Raw genomic sequence first — 27,073 nt, forward strand, 5'->3', positions numbered from 1 at the left:
GAGTCAAAAAGCGAAGCTCTCGATTTACCGGTCGATCTACGTTCCCACCCTCATCTATGGTCATGAGCTTTGGGTCATGACCGAAAGAATGAGATCACGGATACAAGCGGCCGAACTTGGTTTACTCCGCAGGGTGCCTGGGCTCTCCCTTAGAGATAGGGTGAGAAGCTCGGTCATCCGGGAGGGACTCAGAGTAGAGCCGCTGCTTCTCCACGTCGAGAGGAGCCAGTTGAGGTGGCTCGGGATAATTCATATTTCATATTTTACTCATAATTTTTTTTTTTATGGAGTAATTTCGGTAACCCCAGCTGCCGGTGTTTTACTGTAAACAAAAAAACTGATTTTATCCGTAATTTGGTTTTATAGTGGAATTATGGCAACCCCACAACGTAAAAAAAACACAACAAAAAAACAACAAAAAAAACATAGATTTTACGGTAAAACGCCAGCAGCTGGGGTTGCCGAAATTCCACCGTAAAAACAGTTATGGTGTTGGGAACCAGGGTTGTTGAAATGGTTCCTTTTTGCTGCTTTCCCCCTCTTTTGCCACCAAAGGGTGCCAAGAAACTGTTCCTTCCTGAGGGCGTTGCCGGTGGTTCCTGGATTCCTGCACACCTGTAATTAATCAGATCATCTCGAGGAGTATATGAGAAGGGAGCTGCCGACACTTCAGCTCCAGAGTGTTAGCCAGTATTTGGTACTCCAGCCCTCCGTGCTTCTCACTGTGATCTCCTGTTGTGTACCTCAAGTGATATCTCCTTGTGCCTCTTCCTCAGGTTATTCCTCGTGACGCTGTGGATGTTGGTTGCCCGAGTTCCACTGACAACTCTTACTTGCTCCTCGCCTCCTGTAATCCAAAACTTACCTGTCCACCCTTCTCCGCAACCTCTTCATTGGTGAAGCAGCAACCCTCCACCTGAACCAAACCCCAGTAACCACAGTGATTCTTCCCCCCAGACAAGACCTACCTTCACCCAAGACCAGTCCGTTTATTCTGACACTGCCGTTTTCCACGACCCCTGAACTCACTATCGAGAGATAGTGAGTTCACTAGAATGTGAAAAAAGAGATTTTTTCACATTCGTAGATTTTACGCGTTTTAGCGTAAAATCTACGTGTTTTTTTTACTGTGTATATTTTGATTAATTAGTAATTAACTAATAATTAATAATTAATAATAGATGGATAAAATGGGTATAAGATTAGAATTAATGAAGACTAAGTGACTGTGGCGTTGATATATTCAATCCAAAGCAAGTTGCTGTACTTGCTGCATTTGTATGGCATGCAGGTTGCAAAGTGCTGTTTATAATTTATCCAGTTTAAAACTGGTTTTAAAGTATCCCAAATGATGACCTGTTTACTGATGTAAAAATAGTTATGCTAACCTTTCATTATATTAAAAAATGCTTAAAGTAATTTTTATGAACATCTAAAATGTGTGTGAAAGCTATTAGTAAGTAGTATTTATAACGTAAACACATTGTCTGAGGTGATAAATAAATGACTAATTTCAAGGAGAAATTTGCAATAAGATTCCAAATTTTATATAGTATGTTAAAGAGAGTGAAAGAGAAAGAAAGAGAGRGAGAGAGAGAGAAGGAATTCCAAGAAAAAAGGAGTGTCAAGAGGTTAAGGGCCCATGTGGAGAGGGATGGGTTACATTTCAAGACACGCCTCTCCTTTCCCACACTATTTAGCTACCACAGCCCTCCTCCCCTTCAGAATTCTTGCCTGTCTTTTTTCCACACTGTGTGTAATGGTAGAGCGGAGGATGAACTCCCTTGTAAAATGGGCGCTCATACTTTTTGGACTATTCTCAGTCATTCTCAACATCGTCCTCATAGGCATCCACTCGGGTAGGAAGCCCAAATGTTCGGGTCAGCATGTCCACCAGCTGAAAGGTAAACACGACGACCGCAGTCTGGTGTTTGCTGATCTCACTCAAGAGGAGTACTTGCAAGTCCAGCAGTACATGCTTAAACAGAGGGAGCTGAATATCTCCACCAGACAGACCACCATGCCGTCGGAAAACTTTTTATTTCTAATTGATCTCTCACTACCAAAGAAATCGGAGGCTATGGCGTACTTAGACGGGAAAGGCAAAAAGCCAGTGAGAGAAGCAACAGTGGTGGTTTTCTATGGCAAGAAGGGCCAAATCAAGGAGTATGTGGTGGGGCCTCTCCCCAATCCGGCATACCACAGAGATGTAACGCTGGAAAGATACAAGATGGGATTACCTATCACCAAGCGTCTGGTTACTATTGGGGAGTACGCTTTAATGTTTCAATTTTTTGACACTGAGGTCTTCTCTAAGTTAAAGAAACTCCTGAAAGAGAGTTTTGGTGTGGATGGGGAAAAACGCTTGAATGCCTTTGAACAAATGCCCCGTGGGGTTCAGTCAGGGGACAGAAAGACTTGGGTTTCCTTCTTCAGAGACATGAGCGGCATGTACATTCACCCGGTGGGCTTCGAGGTGCTGCTGAACCATGAGAGTACAAACGCATCTCAGTGGAAAGTGGAGAAGCTGCTTTACAACGGGGAATATTTTAACACGGTGGAAGAGCTTAAGATGAAATATGATAATGGGAAAGTGAACAAAACTGTGTACAAGGAATCTCCTGACTATGGTTCTCTCAAGCCTAGAAAAAAGCCGCTGCAGATCCCACCCCAGCAGTTTTATGCAGAGGGAAAGCGCTACGGTATTCAGGACAACCACGTCTTGTACCTGGACTGGAGCTTCGCTTTCGGACTTAGTTCTCTCACAGGTATGAGAGTGTTTGATGTGAGGTTTAATGGTGAAAGAATCGCCTATGAAATAAGCGTGCAGGAGGCGATGTCGGTGTATGGTTCAGTGACACCAGGGATGATTCTTACAAAGTTTTTGGATTCAAGTATCGGGATTGGGCGCTTCGCACATGAACTAGTTCGTGGTGTCGATTGTCCTTATAACGCTGACTATGTCGACACATACCGGTACATCGATGTCCCGGTTCCAGTCAGGTTCAGGAATTCCATATGCATCTTTGAGCACAACATGGGTCAACCCCTGAGAAGACACTTCGCAGATTTTTTCCACAACAGTTATGGTGGGATGGTGAACAGCGCGTTAGTCTTCAGAACAATAACAGCTATAGGAAACTATGACTACATGTGGGATTTCATCTTTTATCAAAGTGGATCAGTAGAAGCCAAAGTGCACGCGACTGGCTACATCTCATCTTCCTACCTGGTCAATGGTAATCTGAAGTATGGACACCAAGTGGCAGAAAATGTCCTCGGGAACATCCACACACACTTCATCAACTTCAAGGTGGACCTAGATGTGGCAGGTAAGCATCATATTATTTAATGTCTTACTGACCTTTGAAAATTAGTGCTCTGTTAGCTATTCTCTGTACATGTGCAACATATGGAAATATGAATAAACAGTTTTTTTATTAGGTAGAAAAAAATTATTCTCCATACAATTTTGTTAAAATTCTAATTAATTCAATTGAAAAAATTTTTTACTTTTTGATTTATCCTAGAGGTAAATAAGTAAAACCACGCTAATTTAAAACAAACATTTACCATGGTAATTGTTTGTAAAAAATAAAAAAAGAAAAAAAAGAAAAAAGTATGACCTAAAAGTTTTGTCAATGAAAAAGCGAATTCTGTCTAGATTCCATTGATCAGTGAATTACAGAGTGATTAGGTTAATAGATTTCCCCCTTATATACAACACTCCTTTTATTTATTTTATTTAAATCAGTCAGGTTTATTTATTTTGACTAACATTAATCAAGTCAAATTGATCAGCATTATACCCTCCAGCATAACACAGCGGGTATATTTTTGATGAGAGAATGGCATTATGACATGATATAAAGCTCAAAAGAATTTTGAGCTTTATACAGCCCTCCCTGCCATCCTCTCTTCCCCCCTCTTTCATGCTCTTCATTGTCGGTCATTTTAGGTTTGGAGTTTTGTCATACTCTTTCCATTTTTGGAGGCAGTGCTTCATGAGAAGTTCAAAGCTTCTGGTCTATACTGCACAATATATCACACATTCATTATTGCTATATCATTGTACACAACATCTATATGCAATGAACTTCTAGCCCTGCGGTAGATATCTTGGGTTTTGTTTAATAACGTAGCCCAGCTTTGAATTTAAGAGACAAAAAGTGTCAAAAGCGAGTGCTCACTTTAAACTAAATAAAGAAGATAACACAGCTCAGAGCATGTTCTGTGAAGCTGAATTGATGATCCACTATACCACATCCTCAATGCTGGAACATCTCAGCAGGAAATGTTTGAGTTGAATGTGCAGCACTTCTTCCAGTATGAAGAATGCATGTTATTTTCTTTTTTGCTCACCAGGGTGAATTACCTACTCCTCTATTTAGACTTGAATAAGTACATCAGCATATTATCAATATCAAGGTTTCCCCTAGTTTATTATAAGTTTTTAAAAAATGTTTGCATTTTTTAAGATTTTATAGTTGGTGTTCAGAAATAAATCTTCCAATCACACATTAAATATCAAGTGATATTTTTAAATTTCCTGTCAACATTAAATATTTTTTAACTCAAAAACACAGAGGGCTGCTGGATGAATAGCACCCCAGCCACCAGGCTTAGCACGTTTTCTGGGGGAAATCTTAAATATGCTAATGTACTCAAGATATTATCTTTATCTCCTGCATTCTCATTTAGTTTTATCTGTTCTGTATGTATTGTAGGCTTATTAAAAACATACCACAGAAGCAAGACACTGACATGATTGTCAACCATGTATTTTGGGTCAGGTTGGACTCTACCTATATATCTAAATTCTAGTAAACATTCATGACAGATCAAGCTTTTCTGCAATGTATGAGCTAAAGTTTATTCTAATCTGAGCATAATTACGTAGCATTTTCTGGTGACTCATGCACACTTATATGTCACTGTCATTTCTTGTTTATTTTGTATTAATCACCAGCGTGGTTATTTCATTTTACATAAATGTTTATATACATATTTATATTAAATACAAAGTCTGATTAGTGAGCCATAATCCCCCAGCTAAATTCTGCTGAAGGCAGCTTACTGTTAGGTAAGGTAAAGGAAAAGGTAAAGGTGCAGATCAGGCCCGTTGTGCAGTGGGCTTGAAGGATTGGTATCTCGAAGTCATATTGGACATCCAGGGGTGTTTGAGGATCTAGAGAGGCCAGGATTTTGAGGGTAAAGAGCTTGTTGCTGAAAAGCAGGCAGGTAGATTAGAACCTCAGAGTTGCAGATGTACTCGAAGAGTTTCCATTCCACAAACGGATTGACAGGTAAGTGGGACCTGGAGACAAAGAATACAACAAGCTCCCAGGCATGTACAAAATAAAAAGGTGTGTCAGATGAAGCCCCGCTTCGATGATTGTGTCGTCTTGCTGAAAGCCACGTGACATATAGCAAACGATGCCTCGCATCACATTGGACATGTCACTGCTTCATTGTACGTGTCAATCCCCATTTCATCAGCAGTGTCTGAAAGGAAGCCAGTAAGAAACAGGAAAACCTCTCCCATCCTTCCCAGTGATTTCTGTGCTGTTATTTCCTGCTTTAGGTTAGAATGCTTTCAAAAAGGCATCTGTAAAAAGAAATGAGAAGCTGTGTATTTTTTCATGTTAAAATGGAAATATCGACACTGCTGTTCTTTCTTAAGTAGAACAGTGATGCACAGTATGTAAACCATTTCATTATTTCTACATTTGCTGTGGACAGGACAAAACTTTGCAGCGTGTCTCTACAATCGGCAAAAAAGGAATTGAACCTGTGGTTATTTTTCTCAGTAAATAGAAATCTTTCAGATAGACAAGACATTTACATATCTGATTAACTCATTTATACTGAGATGAGACCAAAGCTGAGTAGAAATGAGCTGTGGTCATTTATACTCTTCCACATCAAGTTTAGTGGAAGAATTGCTGTGCATATCACCACAGAAACACCATGCCACATGGAAAATCTGCAGCAGTAAACATAATGGTGTGAACTGTCTTAAAGCGTACAGTATGGCCAGCCCTCAGATAACTGAAGGAAAAATTACTGGATAAATGTAATGTAATTTTTCTCATAATATTTTAAATATTTCTGTTATGGCATAACTTCTTTTCCTTTATCCTTCCAATATTCTATCTAAAATGTCCTTTGTGGACTCATTTTTTTTATTTATTTCTTTGTATGTGTGGATTATTTGGGACATATTTGGAATGTCTTTACTAAAACAAAACCCTGACATCTTCAGTACATATTTGACCCATTGCATGAAACAATTCTAAAAAGTAAAAATAGTAAATGCAGAAGCATATTTGTTGGGTTTTGTTGTAATATCTACTTTTCATTTTCAGGAGTGGAGAATGTATTTCAGGCTAAAGACATGGAGTTTACCAATGTGTCTTTGCCTTGGATGCCTGATCGATATGCAATGGTGCCTCGGCTGGTGGAAAAGCAGCTCCGAACTGAACAGGTCGGTCCTAATTTTCCTCTGCTATTCTTCTGTTTTTATTTTATTTAAAATAACGTCTGCTTTTTGATGCATAGCAATCCTGTGGCAGCTTATAGGGTGCCACAGTATTGAATCCATTATATCTTTGTAATACTGCATTATGCAATAATGAAGTATTTTGTAATTCTTTCTCCCACATTATGAAATAACATTATTATAAAACGTGGAGATAATTACAAAATGTGAATCTTGTTGTTTTTAGGAATGATAATTAGGCCCGTCACTGTAGGAAATAAATAAATTATTCACATGATAAATTAGAACAAACTCAATAATTTGTATTCGCATGATTTATTGTTTTTCTCTTTTCTTTCTTTCTGCCAAAACCTGGATGACAAAAGTCTTCAGTCTGGTGCTTTGGTCTCAACTAAACATTTTTTTAAGGACAGTTTTGTTTACAGAGACTATTGAAGACTGATCCGAGGAACTTAGCTGGAGAAGCAGACTAGGCAGAGAATGCAGGAACAAATGAAAACAAAAAATGAAACATGACAATTAAAGGATACCAGAACACAAATGAAAGCTAAAGAAAACCAAAACATGGATACTAGAACATAACAGGACCGAGGTATAGGGATGATAATCATGGTTAGAACAGAACCCAGATGAGGAAGATTAGGATAACAATGAATAGACAAGATCAGCCATGAGAACAAGATAAGAGACTAACTGAAATAAAAATGTAACTTAAATAAAACACAGAGAAACAAGACACGACACCAGCTATACATAGCTGTCAAATTTCCAGTTTTTCCGGAAAACTACTGTATTTTGCCTCCCTCTCCCAATGCCCCCCCGATGCTCCCCACTCTAACAATAGAATCTAACAGGACTGAGGTATTGGACTTGAGAATATTTCCCGTATTCTCAAGTCCAAAACTTGACAGGTATGCCTATGAACCCAAACTTACAGATAAATAAGCAAAGAATTTGAATAACATAAAACCCCATGACAAAAACACCAAACACCCAGACATCATGAGAATTTCAACCAGAAGAACAAATAGTCTAGCTAGCAAAGTAGCAAGAATTGCTGCAGGTATTGAACCATCTGTCAAAAGTAAATGTGGAGATCCTGTTTCCACCTCCCCACTGATCACAGATCAATCTAAAAAGCAGAGCAACTTTAAAGAAAATGTGGCCATATTAGTCTGAGGACTAATATGGCCACATTTTCTTTAATTGAAAATGTGGCCAAACTTCTCACTCGTTTGGCTTCTGAAAACATAACATAACACATATTATGGACATGAAGGAGTCTTCACGAATATTTATGACTTTTGTCATGAATATGGCAACATTTATGTTGCCATATTTAAATATGAGAGGCTGGAGGGGGACGGGGATATTATGTTCTGGGTTGTTTCGAGGTTTGTTTATTATTCTGTGTTCACTTGTTTCTTTCTTTGACTAGATCAGTCTTGTTTCTGTTTTTTTAGTTGAGATTTTCCTAATGATTCAATTTTATGTCCTTGTTGCTCTAGTTCAATTGTTTCTTTTGTCTAGTTATTCTTTAGTGTTAAATTCATTTCATAGTCCCTTGTCCCTCTCTCTTTCCCCCTGTGCCACTTTTTTTTACGTTTTTGTAAGTTTATGTCGATAATGTTTTTTATTAAACATTCTTCCTTTACTCAATGTCTTTGCCTTTCTGCTTTTGGGTCCACAATCAAATCGCATATCATGGCAAGAACAGCTTCAGTGGAAAACACTGACAGTGGGCAGATTTTAGAATTTCTTGGTAGGCAAAGGCTAATGTGCACTTCATGACTGTCACATATGCAAACTAAATGAATTGAATGAAGAACTGAATCTCCGTAGGATGCCGAACTCATCATTTTGCTTCTCACTCGTAAATCTCAATTTGCTTGTAAATCTGCACATTCCATTTGTCACATCTTGGATTTTGACTGTCAGACTTCTGGAACTCTTCCACAGGAGGCCGCCCTGCGTTATGACACCAAGATACCTCGCTATCTTCACATTGCTAGCAGGAAAACCAATCGTTGGGGTCATCAGCGTTCCTACAAACTGCAGGTGTTTAGTTTTGCAGGAGACCACCTACCAGAGAGCCAGATTGAAGAGAGATCAATGTCCTGGGCCAGGTAGGAATGAACAAATTAAATACATACATAAATAAAGGAAAATCTTTGCTATGGTGCAGTTACTACATTATTAATGTGGTACCTGCTTCTCACTTATTGACTGATTGAGAATTTATTATTAATAATTAATAATTTAATTACTAACCTTTATTAAATATAGCCATTATAATTAATACTTCATCAGCCAAACATTGATGGTTCCTCAAACTTTTTTTTCACAATTTGCAATCTGATTACAGTCCAGCAGCACAAAATTTGAATAAAAAATAAATAATTGCAAGTATCCTTGAAATTATTTTTGCAATCTCTTGACCAGGAATGTACATATATGTTATGATCCTTGGTTGTGTGAGTTTTGTGTGCTATTTTTGTTTTTGTTTTCACCACATTCTATCATTTTTAAGATTTCGAACCCACATGCAGAACACAAATCAGGAAAAATATAATCAGTTTTAAGAGGTTTATTACAAGCAGGTAAGTCAACTACAGGGTCTCAGATAACCAATAGTGGAAAAAGAACGCTGGAACGTCAGGGCACTTTGGAAACAGAACTGGTGGTGAGTTTGAGGACATGGTAAATTACAGTTATCAACTTGAAAGTAGTTCTGCTTACTCTTGGAATAAACTGAGCTGTTTGGGAGTTGGGTGCTGATGGTCTGGGTCTTTTGGGTCTTGTTGGAATTCTCACCGGACACAGAGCCCAGGTTGGTGGTAGTTCAGAGAGAGGACTGGAGGTGGGAGCCGTCCGTGCGGTGAAGGGCGGACAGGTAAGTCGGACTTGAAGGCGTCACAAGGAGCGAGCGGACTGCCAGCCGGAGCACACAGGTACTGAAGGAGTTTTTCAACGGAGGAAGGTGAGTATGAGCTTGGGCACCAATGGGTACTGATCCACGGCGTCACTAGGAAACGCGGAGTCACAGCCAGGCTTTGAATCACAGGATAATCTGAAAAGGATCCAAACAAGTAAACGTTACTTCTAGTCTTCAAGGGAAAGCACACAAAATACGCAAGAGGGCTCAGAGCTACCATCACCAACCCTAACACTCAGGAGTTGGTGTGCTGGCAGTCGACATCTCTTAAAGCCCCGCTGACGAGCTGATTGATCGTTAGCGGGGTGAATGGTGAGGTCAGAGCTCATTTCTATGGCTCCATCTGGTGGTCGATGGAAGGAACTACGGAACAGGAGGAAAAAACAAAAACCCAAAAGGACCCGGATACTAAAACATTCTGGTTGTTAATTTACGTCAAATTGACATTTGTTATTCCGATCCTGTGTTTGTTATTGCTAGAAAGGTTTTACCAGTTCAGTTGTATACATTCTTGTTTTCTGTTCTTTAAGCTAACTGGATTTAGTTCTGTGTCCAGCAGTAATTATTTAAAGCTCACATTCTAAAAAATTCTCATGTACTTTTTTTAGCAGCACAGTCAACTTCCGTCATTGGTTCCTCTGATCACCATACTGAACTTCACAAGATTAATTTATTTCCATTGTTGCATTCATAATCATGGCTGACTCTTCTCTCCAGATAGCACAGAATGATTGAAACAACATTGAATCAATGTCAGCCAGAAACATTGAATCAACGTTGAATGCTGACATTGAAACGACATCGAAAGTGGTCGGTGACTTGTATGTTGGAATCAACGTTAGGATTTCAACCATAACTGACATATCAATGTTGATTCAACCATCATTTGTATGTCAATCTAAGTACATATTTGTGTTTATTCTACATTGAATCAGTCAGGAATAAATGTTGATTCAACCTTCATCTGAATGTGGATCGACATGCAGATTTGGGTTGATTTCATATTGGATGAAAGCTAAGGATTTATGTACATTTTTAGGTCTGATAGGTCTACATAACATACCACTAAAAGTTTCTCCACTGGTGTTAAACACTATATTATTGGCAGATCATGGGTAAACTGTGTACAAAAGTTTAAAAATGACAACATATGTTTGATATAACATTTTATTTAAGAAAAGAGGGACAAATCTTTAAACATATTTGACTCATTTTTGACTGTCAGAACAACAGTCTATTGTCCACAGAAGAACAGAGTCCATGAGGTTAAGCTTTGTACTATATGAACCAGGGAAATGGCACAAGTTGTGGTAACCCCAGTTTGACTCTGGTTGGCGTCACTTTGATTCCTTGTGATGTCTTCCTCTCATTCTGGCGTGTAATGAAGCCGCTTCTTGCTGCTTACTGCAGTCCTCAAGAGTCAGCTTTCGGTCAAACCGCAGAGCAACGGCTGAAAAACACACACAAAAAAGTGAGGAAGGTGCCAGTTAGAAAGATGATAAACATTTGAAAAATTCTGAAAGACATTGAAAGGTTAAACAGTGTACTGGTTACAGGTCTGAGAAATACAAACCATATAGTTCCCCATGTACACTCACTGTTAAGTTAATTTTTATCCTAATTTTTCATTAATATTTATCTTAATGTTTACCTATACAACTACATTTACCCATGAAGCTGCAGTCTAGTGTAGGATTTATGATTCTTCTGTCATGTTAAAATGAGGGAATATTTAAAATAAAGGCTATTTATCACAAAACCTAAAGATAAAACTCAGGGAGGATCAGGGTTTATTTAACACACCAGAGACAGATAAATAGAGCAAAATGTGATTTATACTGTAGTTGGAAAAATTATTTATAATTTATACAGAATAAGCTTCCATCAAATAGCTGGTTTAATCTTCAATCAACCACAAATATTTCCAAATAAGTTTATTAAATTCATTACAAAATGTCCACGTGCTGATAAAGATCCCATACCAGTAGTAGTCCAGTTCAGTTTAACCAGTTACCAATCCATGAAACAACAGACTGAATCAGTCATTAGCAGGTTTAGTTCTGTGTTTCACCTGCCTTACATGTTTTAAGTGTTTCCTTTCTGCCTCCCCTGGATGGAATCTGTGGATGATTAACAACTTTCTGCACTTCTTGATGGCTGCAGACGGTCATGCAATCATCTAACTCAGTTGTTCTGGAACAGAGGCACATCTAAGCACGTCCCTAAGCACATCATAATAAAAAATGAAAAACAAGTGATTACTATCACAACAATTTAAAGCCCACCTGGAGCAGCCAGCCTTACACTTCCTTGTCCACCACATGCTCTTCCAGACCAAACAATAGGCCCTGCCCTATTTTAAAAACTCAAATCTCACAAAATCTTGCAGGATTTCATACTTAGGCCTAGGAGGAAAATAATGCAAAATGAGACATGACCTCAATTATTAAAAATATATGTTTTTCCCACAAATAACCAGGATTACTATGGGCACAAAACAATGCACTGACAATGCATTTAATATCAAAGTAATATTGAAAAACTTACCATAAAACTGCTCAGAGGAGAATTCAATTCAGAAGCTGGTTACAAACAAACCAGCAGCAAAATGGCTGTTTGGTTAGGACAAAACACTAGTGTAAAAAGTGAGAGTCGGACTGTACAACTCCTAGTAGAGACTTGTAGATGTTTTTGTGTCAACACATTATGCACAGTCAGTAATAATATTTATAGACAAGTAAGAAAATTTAAATAAAAGAATCACAACCCAATGTTCTCAACATGTAGTGCGTAATTTGAAACATAATTAACCCCCACTTAGTAATAAAATGTTCTGACCCAGAGCTCAAGGATGGGGGGAGGGAAGAAGAGAGGGGGTAAAGAGGGGAAGGCTGGGAGGAGATTGAGGGGTAGATGGGCCCAGGTGAGCGGTGGGTGGTGGGGGGGAAGGGGTGTATGTAGAGGGGTGTGAAAAACATCTTACATTGATTGAACATTTAGATCACGAGTTCTTCCCCAAACCTTGTCCTCAAGGCAAACTGACCTGCGTGTTTTCATTTCAGCAAAACCCCATTAATCAGACATCAATTAAAATCATGTGTGCCAAATTAGGGAAATGCCTAAAACTTGCAGGGCTTGGAGGACCAGTGCTGAAACACACTGGATTCACTTTGACTTTACTTGAAATAATTAAGTGCGATACCACATTTGTATCCCTCGTCTGACACAATGACTCAAGCTAACCAGGGACAGATTCCCTGGTAAGCCACTGTGGCTCTGTGGGTAGAGCAGTTATCTTGCCATCGGAAGGTGAATGGTTCAGTTCCAGCTTCCTCCTGCCACATGTCAATGTGACCCCTGGGTACTTAACCCCAACTGATCTGTACATTAAATGAATGTGTGAATGTGACTCTAGTGTAAAGTGCTTTCAGTGGTAAAAGTGCTATGTAAGTTTATTTACCATTTTTGAAGTAAACTAAATGATTTGAGTAAGACTGACTTAAATCTGTTATCTTAAACATACTTAATACATTTGTTAAAAATAAATTAACAAATTGAGTTGGATGATTAGAATATATTGAATTGGTTAAACTTAATAAATTAAGTTGGATAAATTTTATAAATTCAGTTGGATAAACTTAATTGAATTGCATGTTACCTACAGAAGCAATTCATTTAAGTTGGTTCAACTATTTTCTTTTTAGAGTGTGTTTTATAGTTGATCCACCATCAGTTGATGACCTAAACCATACATGCAACCTTTGTTATAATAATTCAACATTGAATTAACATCTTTTGCCAACAAGCCAACAGCGAAGCAGCTGTGTGTTTGGGCCATCCCACTCATGTAAATGTGGGGATGGACCGCTCCACTCCTTGTAGTAAGTTGGAGATGTTTTTGTATCAATATATCCCATGCAAACAGTCAGTGAGATTTGTTATGAACAAGTAAGAAAATGTACAGAAAGGAATCAGCACCGACTATCCTCTTCAGTGCTTAATTTAAAACATAACCCCCACTCAGTAATAATATGCTCTGACCCAGAGCTTAAATGAAGATGAGGGGAGGGGATGCGGCAAAACAGTTAACATTGATTCAACATTGATGAGATGTTGATCAGACAAACGGATTTCAGTCATTAGAGGTCATTACTTGGCTAGAGGTGGATGGTTGTTTGATGGTTGATCCACCGTTATTTGTCGACTTCAACCAAAAATCAACCATTAATCAGACTTCGGCATTTCAGTCATCACATTTCAACCACCAAACAACGTTGATTCAATGACACAGTTTCAAAGGTTTGATTGGATGGTTGTTTGATGGTTGATCCACCGTCATTTGTCGACTTCAACCAAAAATCAAGGATTCTAACTATTTTTCATCGTTGATTTAACATCATGTGCTATCTGGGTCATTTAAAGACCGGCTCAAGTTCCTGGGCAAAGAAGGAAAGCTGAGGTTCTCCTTTTTTTCCACATGCCTTTTCTTTTCTTATTTACTTACCCATTTATTCATTAATATTTCATTGTATATTTTTGTTTATTTAATGTATGTAATAGAATTTTTGGCATGGACTTTAGTTTGTTTTAACTTCATTTATTGGGTTTCTCACAAGAAAATTAGTATTAACTGAAGTAATCCTATCCTCCATGGAGGCGTTGTCTCAGCAGTCGCGGTTTGTTGGGGTCAGTCCAGTCTCTGGGAAAGAGTCATTGTCAGTCAGATAGCTTAAGTTTGTCAAAAACCAGATCAATGTTCTCGGCGCAGTGCCCTTAGTCTGTTCACAATGGCATTATATGATTCCAATATGATTCCAAATATCTAATCTAAAGTCAGTCAACCAGGCCTTTACACAATATAATTCACAACAACACTGAAACTTAAACATAATATTGCTGATGCCAAGGGCACTATTGGTATACTAATTTAAATTCTTATTCCTGTGGTTATTCATGATTATGCATTAAAGTTATCATTTTGTTTTTGCAAAATGTGTTTTATTTCATTCACACGATAGATTCATACAATTATGATAGCTTTTGTCACTAGTTATTTTTATAGACCATTTCCTTATTTATCTTAAGATGGATGTCCACAGAACCTTCACTTGCGTCCTACTGCCATCTTTATATGCACACAGTTATCTTTTAAACTCACTTTCCAAGTTGCTCCCAGAACAATTGGGGGCAACTTGCTCCCAGATACCCAGCTGGGTATCGAGCACAAAAAATCTCAAAAGAAATGAATCAATGAGAAATTAGGGTTAAATAGGAGCATCATGGGAACAGTGGAGTTCAGTTTACATACTGCCATTTAACAGCCTCAGACCATATTCAGATAAATAACCCAGTATGGTTATCTAGTCACTTGTGATACGCCTTCATCTTTTTTTTTTTTTTTTTTTTATAATTTCGTATTTTGCTTTCTATAATGTAGTATCTTTTACTCACTTCTCTCTTGATGTCCTTAGATGCCTGTCACTCTTTTGTCAGTCAGTGAGCTTAAGGACTATCAAGGTTTGCCCAGCTGGCCAATTGTTAGAGTCCTGGACTTTTTCTGAGTTCTAGTCTTGACTGTGCACAGTTTTCAGCTTCTGTCATCACCTGTTTTCCAGTTTCCAGTTGATTCACACAGCCTCCTCCACGCTCTAATAACTTCACTTTGGTTAAATTTGATATTATCCACAACAGATATATGTAGTGTAGGTCAATACCACCGACCTAACTTCATGTGGCCTAGCGATGAACTTAAAAACAGTTTGGAGAGAGCTTTATGCAATGTTTCTGTGTCTGAGCAGCTGTGTGTAAAGCTTTAACATCAACAACTGCAGTGGAATCCTTTGGATGCAGCTGGGGGAAGATAGATGCATCACATAGTTGTTGATGCTAGAGAAAAATAAACATGTTCACTGGAGTAACAAATCATGGCTTTCAACCTAAAAACTGAAAGCCATGACCACAAGGGACCTTGTGGTCACTTATCGCTATACCTTGGGTTTGGCAGTTGCCCTGAACATAAGAAGTTCTTTACAGGAACCAAAGGAACTAACTTTAAAGTCAACCAAGATTTTCCGTGGACATTGTGGCTTTGCACTGTGACTGGATATGTAGCTGGTTCATCAACAGGTTACATGCAGCAGTAAATTATATTGCAGGTCCTTCCTCCCACCAGCTGTCAGATCTATAACCAGCACTGTTTCTAAATAACAACCATAAAAATAACAGAACTTAGCTGGGTAACATTCATTTGTTTTCCCAAGTTAATTATCAGCACACAAAATTCATGTGTAAAGCAAGGTTTGCACTCATGCGAAGTGTTTGAGCTTACTGCTTTGCTGCTTACGTAGTTTAAGTAGAGGGAAGGAACTGACATATCAATCAGATGAAGTCTTTTGGAAAATCCCTCTACATACCAGCACAGGTTGCTGAAGTGGTGGTCCACAAGTGCTACAGAAACAGATTCTCTCCACTGATGTGAGTACATATGGAGGACCAAAATCGACATAAGAAATAAAAGAATAAGTATATAAATAAAAGAACATATATCCGACATATATAAATAAAAGAATAAATATATATCCGACATAATAAGAAATAAAAGAATAAATATATATTTTGATAAGAATTAAAAGAATAAATATATATTTTGATAAGAAATAAAAGCATAAATATATATTTAATTTTTCCTTTTCCTTACACATGAGTTTCCGTCAAGAAAATATAAAAAAAATAGATATTTTGCTTTGCCTTTTTCTGCATCTCCATTTTCTGCTGGCTGTATTTCTGTTTGCTGCTTTTCTGCTGCATCGTTATGTTAATGAGGAAAGATGCCTTCTATGTCTACTATTGGCCAATAGAGCTTTGGTACCAGCGTCACTGCGTCAGACGTTGTGGGGCGTTTAGGTGCAGTTGCTCGGTGCCATCTTTGCAGGCCACAGACCAAAACAAACTTTATCCTGGTGGTTTTGTTGTGTTACCGACTGCAGTGAAGTTAGTTTCGAATTGGATATTGGATTTTCCAATATCTGCCGAGCAAGCGGCGTTTAGCTCAAGATTGATCCGATTTATGAACACTAATTTCGGCGAGCCGTTCTCTAGCTCCCTCCTCAATCGCTCAGAGGTTCACTTCACTGCAGCCGGGATAAAAATTTGTTTTGGTCTGTGTACAGAGCGACTGCACCTAAATGCCCCACAACGTCTGACGCAGTGACATTGGTCCTAAAGCTCTATTGGCCAATAATAGACATAGAAGGCAGCTCTCCACATTAACATAACGATGCAGCAGAAAAACAGCAAACTGAAAAACAGTGAGCAGAAAATGGAAAAGCAAAAAAGACAAAGCAAAATATCTATTTTTCTTGACAGAAACTCATGTGTAAGGAAAAGGAAAAACTAAATATATATTTATGCTTTTATTTCTTATCAAAATATATATTTATTCTTTTATTTCTTATTATGTCGGATATATATTTATTATTTTATTTATATATATTTATTATTTTATTTATATATGTTGGAAATATATTTATTATTTTATTTATATACTTATTCTTTTTTTTCTTATTATATAAGTTTTGGTTCTCCATAGGTACATTCCCTTGAAAAATAAAAGTCAACCTGACACTTTGAAGAGGTTCTGCTGAGGGCCAATGTAAAGAATCCTATGCGTTAATATGTGCTGAACCGAACATCCTTGCAAGTCAAAATGGCATAACTGAACTTGGACTATAAAATCGCTTCAAGGGATTTTATAGACAGCAGCACTTACTCTGCTGCTGTCTACATCCTGCCTACTAGTAAGAATTTCACAGGACTGTAGTTAAAACAAACTATCCCATGGGCGCTACTTTTAGAAACTCTGGGAACCAAAGAGTTTCTAAAAGAGTTTCCATGCCAAAAATTCTATTACGTTCATTATGTCCTTTGGGATATAATGAAACTATGTAATGTTTTAGATGCAATGGAGCTTGGAGGTTTATTTTAAACCTGTTATTACAGATCTTGGTTTTAAGGTGATTTTAAACTGGACAGCCAAATCAGAGCCGTGGTTAAGTCCAGCTTTTATCATTTAAGGCGATTGGCGTCAGTGAAATCTTTTCTTTCCAGGCAGCATTTTGAAACAGTGATCCACACTTTTATTTCAACTCGATTGGATTACTGTAACGCACTTTATCTGGGAGTCAGTCAGTCGCTGCTCTCACGTCTGCAGCTGGTTCAGAATGCAGCTGCACGACTTTTGACAGGAACTCGAAAGAGGGAACATGTGACCCCTGTCCAGGGGCAGGGGTCACTAGCTGCCTGTATATTTTAGGATTCATTTTAAAATTCTTATGTTTGTTTTTAAATCACTACATAATCTTGCCCCAGCTTACGTCTCTGAGCTTTTTCACCCCTACATACCTTATCAGTCTCTCAGGTCCGCAGATCAGCTGCTCTTGGAGGTACCGAGATCCAGGAGGAAGCTCAGAGGGGACAGGGCTTCTCTGTCATTGGCCCAAAGTTATGGAACGACTTGCCTTTGCAGGTCAGAGAGGCCGCTTCACTATCCATTTTTAAAATTCGTCTTAAAACCCATTTATTTTACTTGGCTTTCAACATCTAGTTTTAAATTGTATGTTTTGTTTTTAAACTGTAAGAGTTTAAATTTTTTTATTGTTATATTGTGTTTTAATGTATAGCACTTTGTATCAGCTGTGATTGTTTTTAAAGTGCTTTATAAATAAAGTTGGTTTGGTTTGGTATGGAAGTTGTTTGGATTTGTCATTGTTTAGTGACATATATAGTTTCTCTTTTTATTAATCATGGGTCTTAGGATAATCATGGGTCTTACAGTAATAGATTATTTTAAATTTATTACATAAAAAACATTTTCTTTTTCAAATATAATTAGATTAGTAATTTAGGTTGAAGATATATGTTAGAGATATACAGTATGTCAGCGATTCTGATAGTGTTTAAGGCCAGCAGATCCCGTCAGCCCACCAATGCAAGAAATACCTTCAACAGCAAAAAATTTTTTAAAAAGCTTTACAGCCTTCAAGCTTTTTCTAAAATTCCAGAATTGCAATTCTGCATGTTGGAGGCAATTTGGAGTGGCTTAGGGATTGTACTCCCACAATTTATTTTCATGTATCAGACTTCTAGCACAAGTGAGACTTGTGTCATGTACAGAAATACTCAGTTTATTTATATTTCCTCCATCCCAGGACAAAACCTCTGCTTTCTGGTCACTCCAGGTTTGAATCAGATGATTCTCACTTCCCTTTGGTTACCCAAGACAACCAGGACCTCCACATATTGCTACTGATTTTTCTCCTCCCTCCACGTTGAAAGTTCTCCAATGTATCATAAGCTTTAAGACACAAACTCTCTAATATTCTGCACTCATCATCCTTCTTCAGACATTTCATAATAACGGAAGAACCAGGGGCACTCCCTTTTGCACATATTTCTGTTCCTTTGCAAATGAACTATTTAACTCTTAAATTCAGTTTTTACATCTGTTTCTGCATGTGGGTCTGGAAAATCCCTGAAATTATGCCTTAAAGTATGTCAGTACGCAACTCCTAGGACATAAACTCAAGGTCATTAATCAATGTCAGAAGTTGAAATCTCTTTCTAACATCACAGTCTGAGCTCTCTAAACAATCAAAGATAACAAATCTGTTTGTTACAGTATATTTTCGGTCTTTTCCAGGTATAAGGTTGCCATCACCAAGCACAAGGACTCGGAACAAACCAGCAGTAGTCTTTACAGTCAGAATGATGTTTGGACTCCAGCTGTTGACTTCAGCAAGTATATTGAAGACAATGAAAGCATTGAAGATCAAGTATGTTGTGACGTGATTTGACAAAAGAATGTAACTACTCAAAAGACCTCAAATTTGAAAAATATAACATGCCTTATTATGTGTCTTTAGGACCTTGTTGCCTGGGTGACCACAGGCTTCCTTCATATCCCTCATGCTGAAGACATACCCAACACTGTGACAGTAGGTAATGGTGGTGGAGTCATACTACGACCACATAACTACTTTGATGAAGACCCATCTATCAGCTCTACAGATTCTGTGTACTTCAGCCCTGGTGCTGAAGGCAGCTGTGAGAACAACAGGATGGCATGCTTAACACACGAGACTTGTACCCCCACCCTGGAGACCTTTACCTACCACGGCTTTGACGGAGTCATGAAGTTTGAGGACTGGAAATGATTTATGTGTTGCTGAGCAAAATCTTCAGTTATTTTAGTATGTAAGAAAAGTTTTACACTATGTGTTTAACTTAGTGTAACAAACTGAATTAATACACAGTATATTGTAGGCCTACAAATCCCTCTGTATTATGCTGTTTTATTTACGTATCATTAACACAGTTCTTTACAGGTGAAAAACTAATTTTTTTTACCTTCACTAAAGATAAAAAAAACGGTTTTACCTCTAGTGAACTCTAATGATATAGATATAAATACATACATATATAGCTCTGGAAAAAAATGAAGAGACCACTGCAAAATGATCAGTTCTCTGATTTTACTCTTTATAGGTGTATGTTTGAGTAAAATAATGTTTTTTATTCTATGAACTACTGACAAATGTCTTTGAAATTCCAAGTAAAAATTTAGTATTTATTTGCAGAAAATGACAAATGGTCAAAATAACAAAAAAGATGCAGTGCTTTCAGACCTCAAATAATGCAATGAAAACAAGCTCATATTCATTTAGAAACAACAATACAAATGTTTGAACTCAGAAAGCGTTCAGAAATCAATATTTGGTGGAAGAACCAGGAGATTTTGAATGCGGTTCAGTGCAGTGGTCTCTTATTTTTTTGAGAGCTCTCTCTCTAAAACTGTTTTTTATGCCTTTCACTTTAATTACTCATATTTTTGTAAAAATCCTTGCATGTCACCATTTTGCCATTACACAGAACTTTTGAAAAATAAAAAATTACTATTTGATTTTGATTATGCACTGGAGGATCATTAAGTCATATTTCTTGATGAATTCATGCATAAAGAAATATGCATGATGCATGCATATTTCTTGATGCATGAAGATCAATGGTGCATCATTGCACCAATTTTGCACCATTGGTCTCACAGATGGAGCAAAACTGATGAGACCTAACAATAATTCAGCTGACTGTACAGCAGAGGGTGCTGCTTGCTCTGAAGTCATTTTCCACCATAAAATTCTGCACTATAAATCCTCAGAGTATGGCAGGCCAGTCTAACATAAATTCGGTTTCGTCTGACAAGCTGTAATTAAAAACAAACCAAAAAAATAAAATAAAAGTTTCTATTACCTTTGTTTAGGTAAACCACACGGACATCCAGATCCAATTTTAAGAGTGAAAGAAATTTGCAATACACAACAACCTTACACAACAGTAAAATAAATTAAAACATGCGCAAATTTAGAACAAATTACAAAACAGTTTAAAAGCAGTGACCCTGATTGACAGTTTAAAAGCAATGACACTGATTGATATGAGTATGTTGCATGTTTTTAAGAACTGCTTGAAAAAGGTACAATGAAATAAGATCTGACATCTTAAGTTCAAACTGCGCTGATTGCTTGCTTCCTTTTTTCTGTTCGAACACATGGAACATGTAAGGGAAAAATGTTGCTGGAGCGTAAAAATTGTCTAGTTTTTTACGCTCCAGTTGTAGGAGAGAATTTAAATAAGCTGGAGCCAAGACATAAAGTAAATGCAATAAAACTGAATTTATGTTATGGCCTGCCATACCCAGTGATCTGCAGTCGGGACTGCAGTTGTTTTCTATAGAGACTTTACACAAGCCATTCAGCGCATATTAAACAACCTTCTGTGATGAATAAGTATTGCCTATTTAAAATGATGAGCTGCACAGTGTTGAAGTTAGTGTTAGATAATGGATGGTCAGATATTTAACAGGACGGTCAGCACCGCCAAAAACTTGCTGGATAAATTCATTGTTACTGTCTGTTACTGTTATCAAACACACACGCGCGCACACACACACACACTGTCATGATGGGTTTTATATTATATATATATATATATATATATATATGTATATATATTTATTTATTTATTTTTACATGCAGAAACACTCACGGAGAGAATGATAAAGATTGAAATGTTTAACAGTGACAAAAAACAAAACAATGCTACTTAGTGGGGAAGCTGCGGCCAGGATTCTAGGGAACGACGACTGAACACACACAGAGAGAGAGGTGATAAGTTCAATCTCTGTGGGGAATTGAATTCACACGACATAAAATCTCAGCTCTTACCTGTAGATCGGAGATTCAGACCTACGGAGGGTCTAGCGGTACTAGGAAGTGGGGAAACTACTGATGGTGCCGGCTGGTCGAGGGCTGGTCGAGGATGGATGGAGGTTGGAGGGCGGACAGGTAAGTTTCACGACGGCACAGAGGTGCAGCAAGACTGACTGCCAGCTGGATACTTGCAGAGAAACGGAGAGGTGAGACTGTGGAGCTCGGGCATCCGGTGAGTAGATTCACGGCATCATGAGAAGGTTTCTTCAGAACCCAGAGAACATGAGGATGTCCCAGAGGATCTCGAAGGTGTCCTGAGGAGGATTCAAAGAAGAACGGTTAGCACAAGAAAACTCGGAAAGATCTCCAAAATCTCAGCAAAACTACGAGGGGCTAGTGTACCAAAACTGGCAAACACTGACGAGATGTTGGCAGTCTGCTGCTCATATACTCCTCTGGTGAAGATGATTATTATTCCCAAATGTGAAGAATCAGGACCTGCCGGCACGCCCTCCAGAAAAACACAGCCTAATAGCACCATCTGGTGGATGAACGGTGGTAACTGAAGAGAAAGCAAAATAACCCCACAACCTGGTACACAACACAAACACACACATACACACACACACACGCACACACACACACACTCATATAACCAAGGTCAGGTGCACCAAAAGATTCACTAGCAGAGTGAAGGAAAAAAAAACCCAGATGTTTTTATTCCGCATTGCTTTTTGCACTGTGAGGCCTTCGTTGCCAAGACCTTACTTGCAGAAGTAGTTCTTCTGATGGATGATGCTGTGCACATTGTGAACTTTGTTAAGATCCAATCTGTGAAAATGTGCAAATTTTCATCCTTGTGTGATGAAATGGGAGAAGAGCATAAAGCCTAGTTCCTCCATATGGAGGTCTGTGGTTGTTGCAGGGCAAGGTGAAGCACTGCATGTATGAGCGTTGGGACGAACTAAGGGTGGCCCATGAAAAAGTAGCCCACGTTACTATAGTATTACTGGCGGCCTTCCGTAAAGAAAGAAAGAACTTGAAATGCCAAAATTTTTACTCACTCTTTACAGAAAATGCTGGAAATGATCCACTTGTCAATGCAGTTTTGGGCACGTCTTGACATATTGTCATATATGCAATGCAACTCTGGGGCACCAATGCTCTGAATTGCATTACAAATATTGTCTTTCAACAGCTGTAAAGTTTTCGGGTTGTTTGCGTACACTTTGAAAAGTGTACAAAATTTTTTTTTTAAAGTAGCTACTTTTTCATGGGCCACCCTGTATTTAAAGAGTATTTTTTACAAATGAAAACTCTGAATATTCAAATACTAGAGATGAGTGGGTTTAAAGGTTGGTATGGCAGATATATTTCACCATCTCAATGAACTGAACACATAAGAACCTGCTTACAAGCACAGACAAAATAAATGCATTCTGTTTGTAAATGGATCTCTGGCAATAACATGACATGTCCAAAGCGCCAACCTTGAGATGTTTCCACTCAAAGAAACAGCAAGGTGCCAACACTGCTGCACTTGTGAGATAATAGCTAAACATCTGAAGACTCTCGAGGAGAAGTGTTCATTTTATTTCTCTTCATCATTTACTGAATGCCTTGACTGGATTAGGGGCTCATTTAGATAATCATCAGTTTTTGGAAAGGACATGACTGTAGAGGAGCAGGAGAAACTAACTGAGCTGAAACAAGATTGTGTTTTAATGCTAAGGTTTGCTGATGTACCTTTGGACAGTTTTTGTTAAATGCTGCAAAGGAGTTCCCCATTTTGAGCCAAAGTCACTTATTGAATGCCTGTACCCTCTTGGGAGTCAACTAGATCCGTTAGTCCCCTTTGTTGCCTCTAAGCCAATGTTTCTTAATCCCAGTCCTCAGGAACCACTGCACTTCGTGTTTTAGGTGTTTCCCTTCTACCACACACCTGACATAAATATGTAGGTGAATAACAGGCTGTTATCACGCAGAAGATGTCACGGAATCATTTGAATCAGGTGTTCTGGAACAGAAACACATCTAAAATATTGAGGGTAGAGGTGCCCGAGAACCAAAATTGAGAAACGCTGCTCTTTGTGCCGAGGGGTCTATAAGGTCAGCTGCCCCTGGAATGAAACCATTATAACAGTTCCCCATTCCAAAAAACTGAGATTTTAGTTGATTGACTCTGGTTGGCATCACTTTGATTCCTTGTGATGTCTTCCTCTCATTCTGGCGTGTAATGAAGCCACTTCTTGACAGTTTTACTGCAGTCCTCAAGAGTCAGCTTTCGGTCAAACCGCAGAGCAACGGCTGAAAAACCAAAAAAAAAAAGTGAGGAAGGTGCCAGTTAGATGATAAACATTTGAAAAGTTCTGAAAGACATTGAAAGATTAAACAGTGTACTGGTTACAGGTATGAGAAATACAAACCATATAGTTCCCCATGTACACTCACTGTTAAGTTAATTTTTATCTTAATTTTTCATTAATATTTATCTTAATGTTTACCTATACAACTACATTTACCCATGAAGCTGCAGTCTAGTGTAGGATTTATGATTCTGCACTTATGTTAAAATGAGGAAATATTTAAAATAAAGGCCATTTATCATAAAACCTAAAGATAACTCAGGGAGGATCAGGGTTTATTTAACACATCAGAGACAAATAAATAGACCAAAAGGTGATTTATACTGTAGTTGGAAAAATTATTTTATACAGAATAAACTTACATCAGATAGCTGGTTTAATCTTCAATCAACTACAAATATTTGCAAATAAGTAGATTAAATTCATTAAAAAATGTCCATATGCTCATTAGTGATGGGTCCAGCAACACCGACGCATGCATCAGGCCCATAGACCAACACCCGTGTCGGTGCGCGTATTGATTTCAGCAAGTCACGTGACCAATACAGGAACTGTTTCGAAATGACACTGGATGCCAAACTGTTTATAAGGAAGCGAATCTGTCAAAAGCATTTGCCAAACAAATTCTTGATTTTTTACATTGTCATCTATGGAGCAGCTTCAAAGGAAATGTTTCCGCAGTGTGGGACCATTTTGATCTTATATTGGAAAATAAATTTGTTTTCATTTTTGTCGTTTCATCCGGTTATTGTCAGTTTCTACTTAATCCATCTGAACCCAAATTCAGATGAAACTAACTTTTAGTTTACTTTCATATTATGTTCTGCAGGTTAAGTGTCGCATATGTTTAACTAAACTGTCTTATTTAAATAAATCCATATTTTCAATGCTGAGGCATTAGAGGCCAGGCATGAGAATGAAGTCACAGATACACCTAGATAAACTCAGATATGCAGCCATTCTACAAATTACTCAGTTGCTTTTTATAAATTTCATATACAGTGAACCCTCGCTGTAACGCGGTTCACTTTTCACGGTATCGCTACTTCGCAGATTTTTTTGTGCAGTTTTTTTTGTGCAGTTTTTTTTCCACAGTGTTCTTAGTCCTAATTGACCATATGATTGGTAAAAACAGTCTCCGCGCTACCCGAGTGCCAATAACGTTACGGTGTTTAATACAGATTGGCCACACAGGAGATGGAAACTGAAACTTTCAATGTCTGCTGGAAAACAAAACAAAACAAAAAAAAAAACTGTGGCCAGAGGCAGCGCAAAACTCGACCGGAGGCTCGTTTGATGAGATCCGTCGCTCTGCCGTAGATACAGCTGTGAATCTCGTGGGGCAGCTTGGAGGAGACGCTTTAATGACATGACTGCGGATCACATTAATGACCGATTGATGCACACGCACATCCGCCGACCTGAAAACAGGTTTTGTTCTTTGGTTTCAATGTAGAGTATTTATTTATGCTGTGTAATAACTAAAAAATTAAGGTAACTACTTCACGGATTTCGCCTATCACGGGTTATTTTCGGAACGCAACCCCAAGAAAAACAAGGGTTCGCTGTAAATGTACTGTCAAGTAAATTTTTTTTCTACAGCAGAAGTTTTGTCAAAAAAAGAGTAACAGGCTTAATTTCAAAAGGTTGTAAAAACTTTTAAATAAAAATGTGTGGGAAAAAACAGTCCACGCATCCTCATTCCAAACACATTCACTTAAATTTTCAATTTATGGTACATGTTCACATTCTTTATTGACTGTATATCAAATATATTTTAAATACAACTGAAGATATGACAAAATACAACATATAATATTCAAGAAAATACAAAGACTTAAATCTTATTGTATGGACTAGGTCATCAAATCACTACATTGCCTGTAGGAATTTTTAATGTCCAGCAGGTGTCAGTATTGAGTGACACAGCATCAATACAGTGTAGCTATGAGTCGAAACGCCTCATGACGCCTCATTTACCCATCACTAATGCTGATAAAGATCCCACACTAGTAATAATAGGCAAGTTCAGTTTAACCAGTTACCAATCCAAGAAACAACAGACTGAATCAGTCATTAGCAGGTTTAGTTCAGTGTTTCACCTGCCTTACATGTTTTAAGTGTTTCCTTACTGCCTCACCTGGATTTAATCTGTGGATGATTAACAACCTTCTGCACTTCTTGATGGCTGCAGACAGTCATGCAATCATCTAACTCAGTTGTTCTGGAACAGAGACACATCCAAGCAGGTCCCTAAGCACATCATAATAAATAATGAAAAACAAGTGATTACTATCACAATAATTTAAAGCCCACCTGGAGCAGCCAGCCTTAYACTTYCTTGTCCACCACATGCTCTCCCAGACCAAACAATAGGCCCCACCCTATTTTAAAAACTCAAATCTCACAGGATTTCATACTTAGGCCTGGAAAAGTGGGCAGGATGAAAATAATACAAAATGAGACATGACCTCAATTATTAAAAATATCAGTTTTGCCCCAAAATAACCAGGATTAGTATGGGCACAAAACAATACCCTTATTTTTCAATAAACACATTTAAGATCAAAGTAATATTGAAAAACTTACCATAAAACTGCTCAGAGAATTCAATTCAGAAGCCAGTTGCAAACAAACCAGCAGCAAAGTGGCTGCTGGTTTGGACACCTGGATCCAATAGCTGAATCACTTCCTCTGTTCAGGCAGGTTCTCCCGAGTCCTCCTAACGACCTTATTATTTGACTCAGGTGTGTTGAAGTAGAGACATCTAAAAGTTGCAAGAGACCGGCCCTCAAGGCATGGAGTTGCCCACCCCCGCCCCCATCCCTGACGCAGCCGTCACAGGCTCAATTCCTGGCCTGGCAACCTTTGCTGCATGTCTTCCCCCTTTTCTCATTACCCCCTTTCTTGTCAATTAACTATCAAATAAAGGCTGAAGACCCCTATGATGAATACAAACTTTGGACTGCGTTTTCCCTCGCCCGGACGCGGGTCACCGGGGCCCCAC

The 27,073-nt window shown here is 38.2% G+C and overlaps 1 protein-coding gene and 1 long non-coding RNA gene across 2 annotated transcripts; one reads left to right on the plus strand and one right to left on the minus strand.

Annotated features, from left to right (window-relative positions):
- Positions 1 to 1,710: 1,710 nt before the first annotated feature.
- Positions 1,711 to 20,400, plus strand: aoc2 (amine oxidase copper containing 2). Its single transcript, XM_008415025.2, has 5 exons — positions 1,711 to 3,332; positions 6,369 to 6,487; positions 8,462 to 8,628; positions 19,135 to 19,267; positions 19,358 to 20,400. Exons 1-5 carry the CDS (start codon positions 1,760 to 1,762, stop codon positions 19,646 to 19,648), a joined length of 2,283 nt encoding a protein of 760 aa, XP_008413247.1. The 5' UTR covers positions 1,711 to 1,759; the 3' UTR covers positions 19,649 to 20,400.
- LOC103468149 (uncharacterized) lies at positions 9,074 to 23,964 on the minus strand. Its single transcript, XR_534164.2, has 3 exons — positions 22,103 to 23,964; positions 21,716 to 22,014; positions 9,074 to 9,572 (listed from the first exon to the last, which is right to left on the minus strand). It is a non-coding gene; the product is annotated as an uncharacterized LOC103468149 (long non-coding RNA).
- Positions 23,965 to 27,073: the final 3,109 nt, after the last annotated feature.

Source organism: Poecilia reticulata, linkage group LG8 (assembly GCF_000633615.1).
Source record: "Poecilia reticulata strain Guanapo linkage group LG8, Guppy_female_1.0+MT, whole genome shotgun sequence".
Lineage (NCBI taxonomy): Eukaryota > Metazoa > Chordata > Actinopteri > Cyprinodontiformes > Poeciliidae > Poecilia > Poecilia reticulata.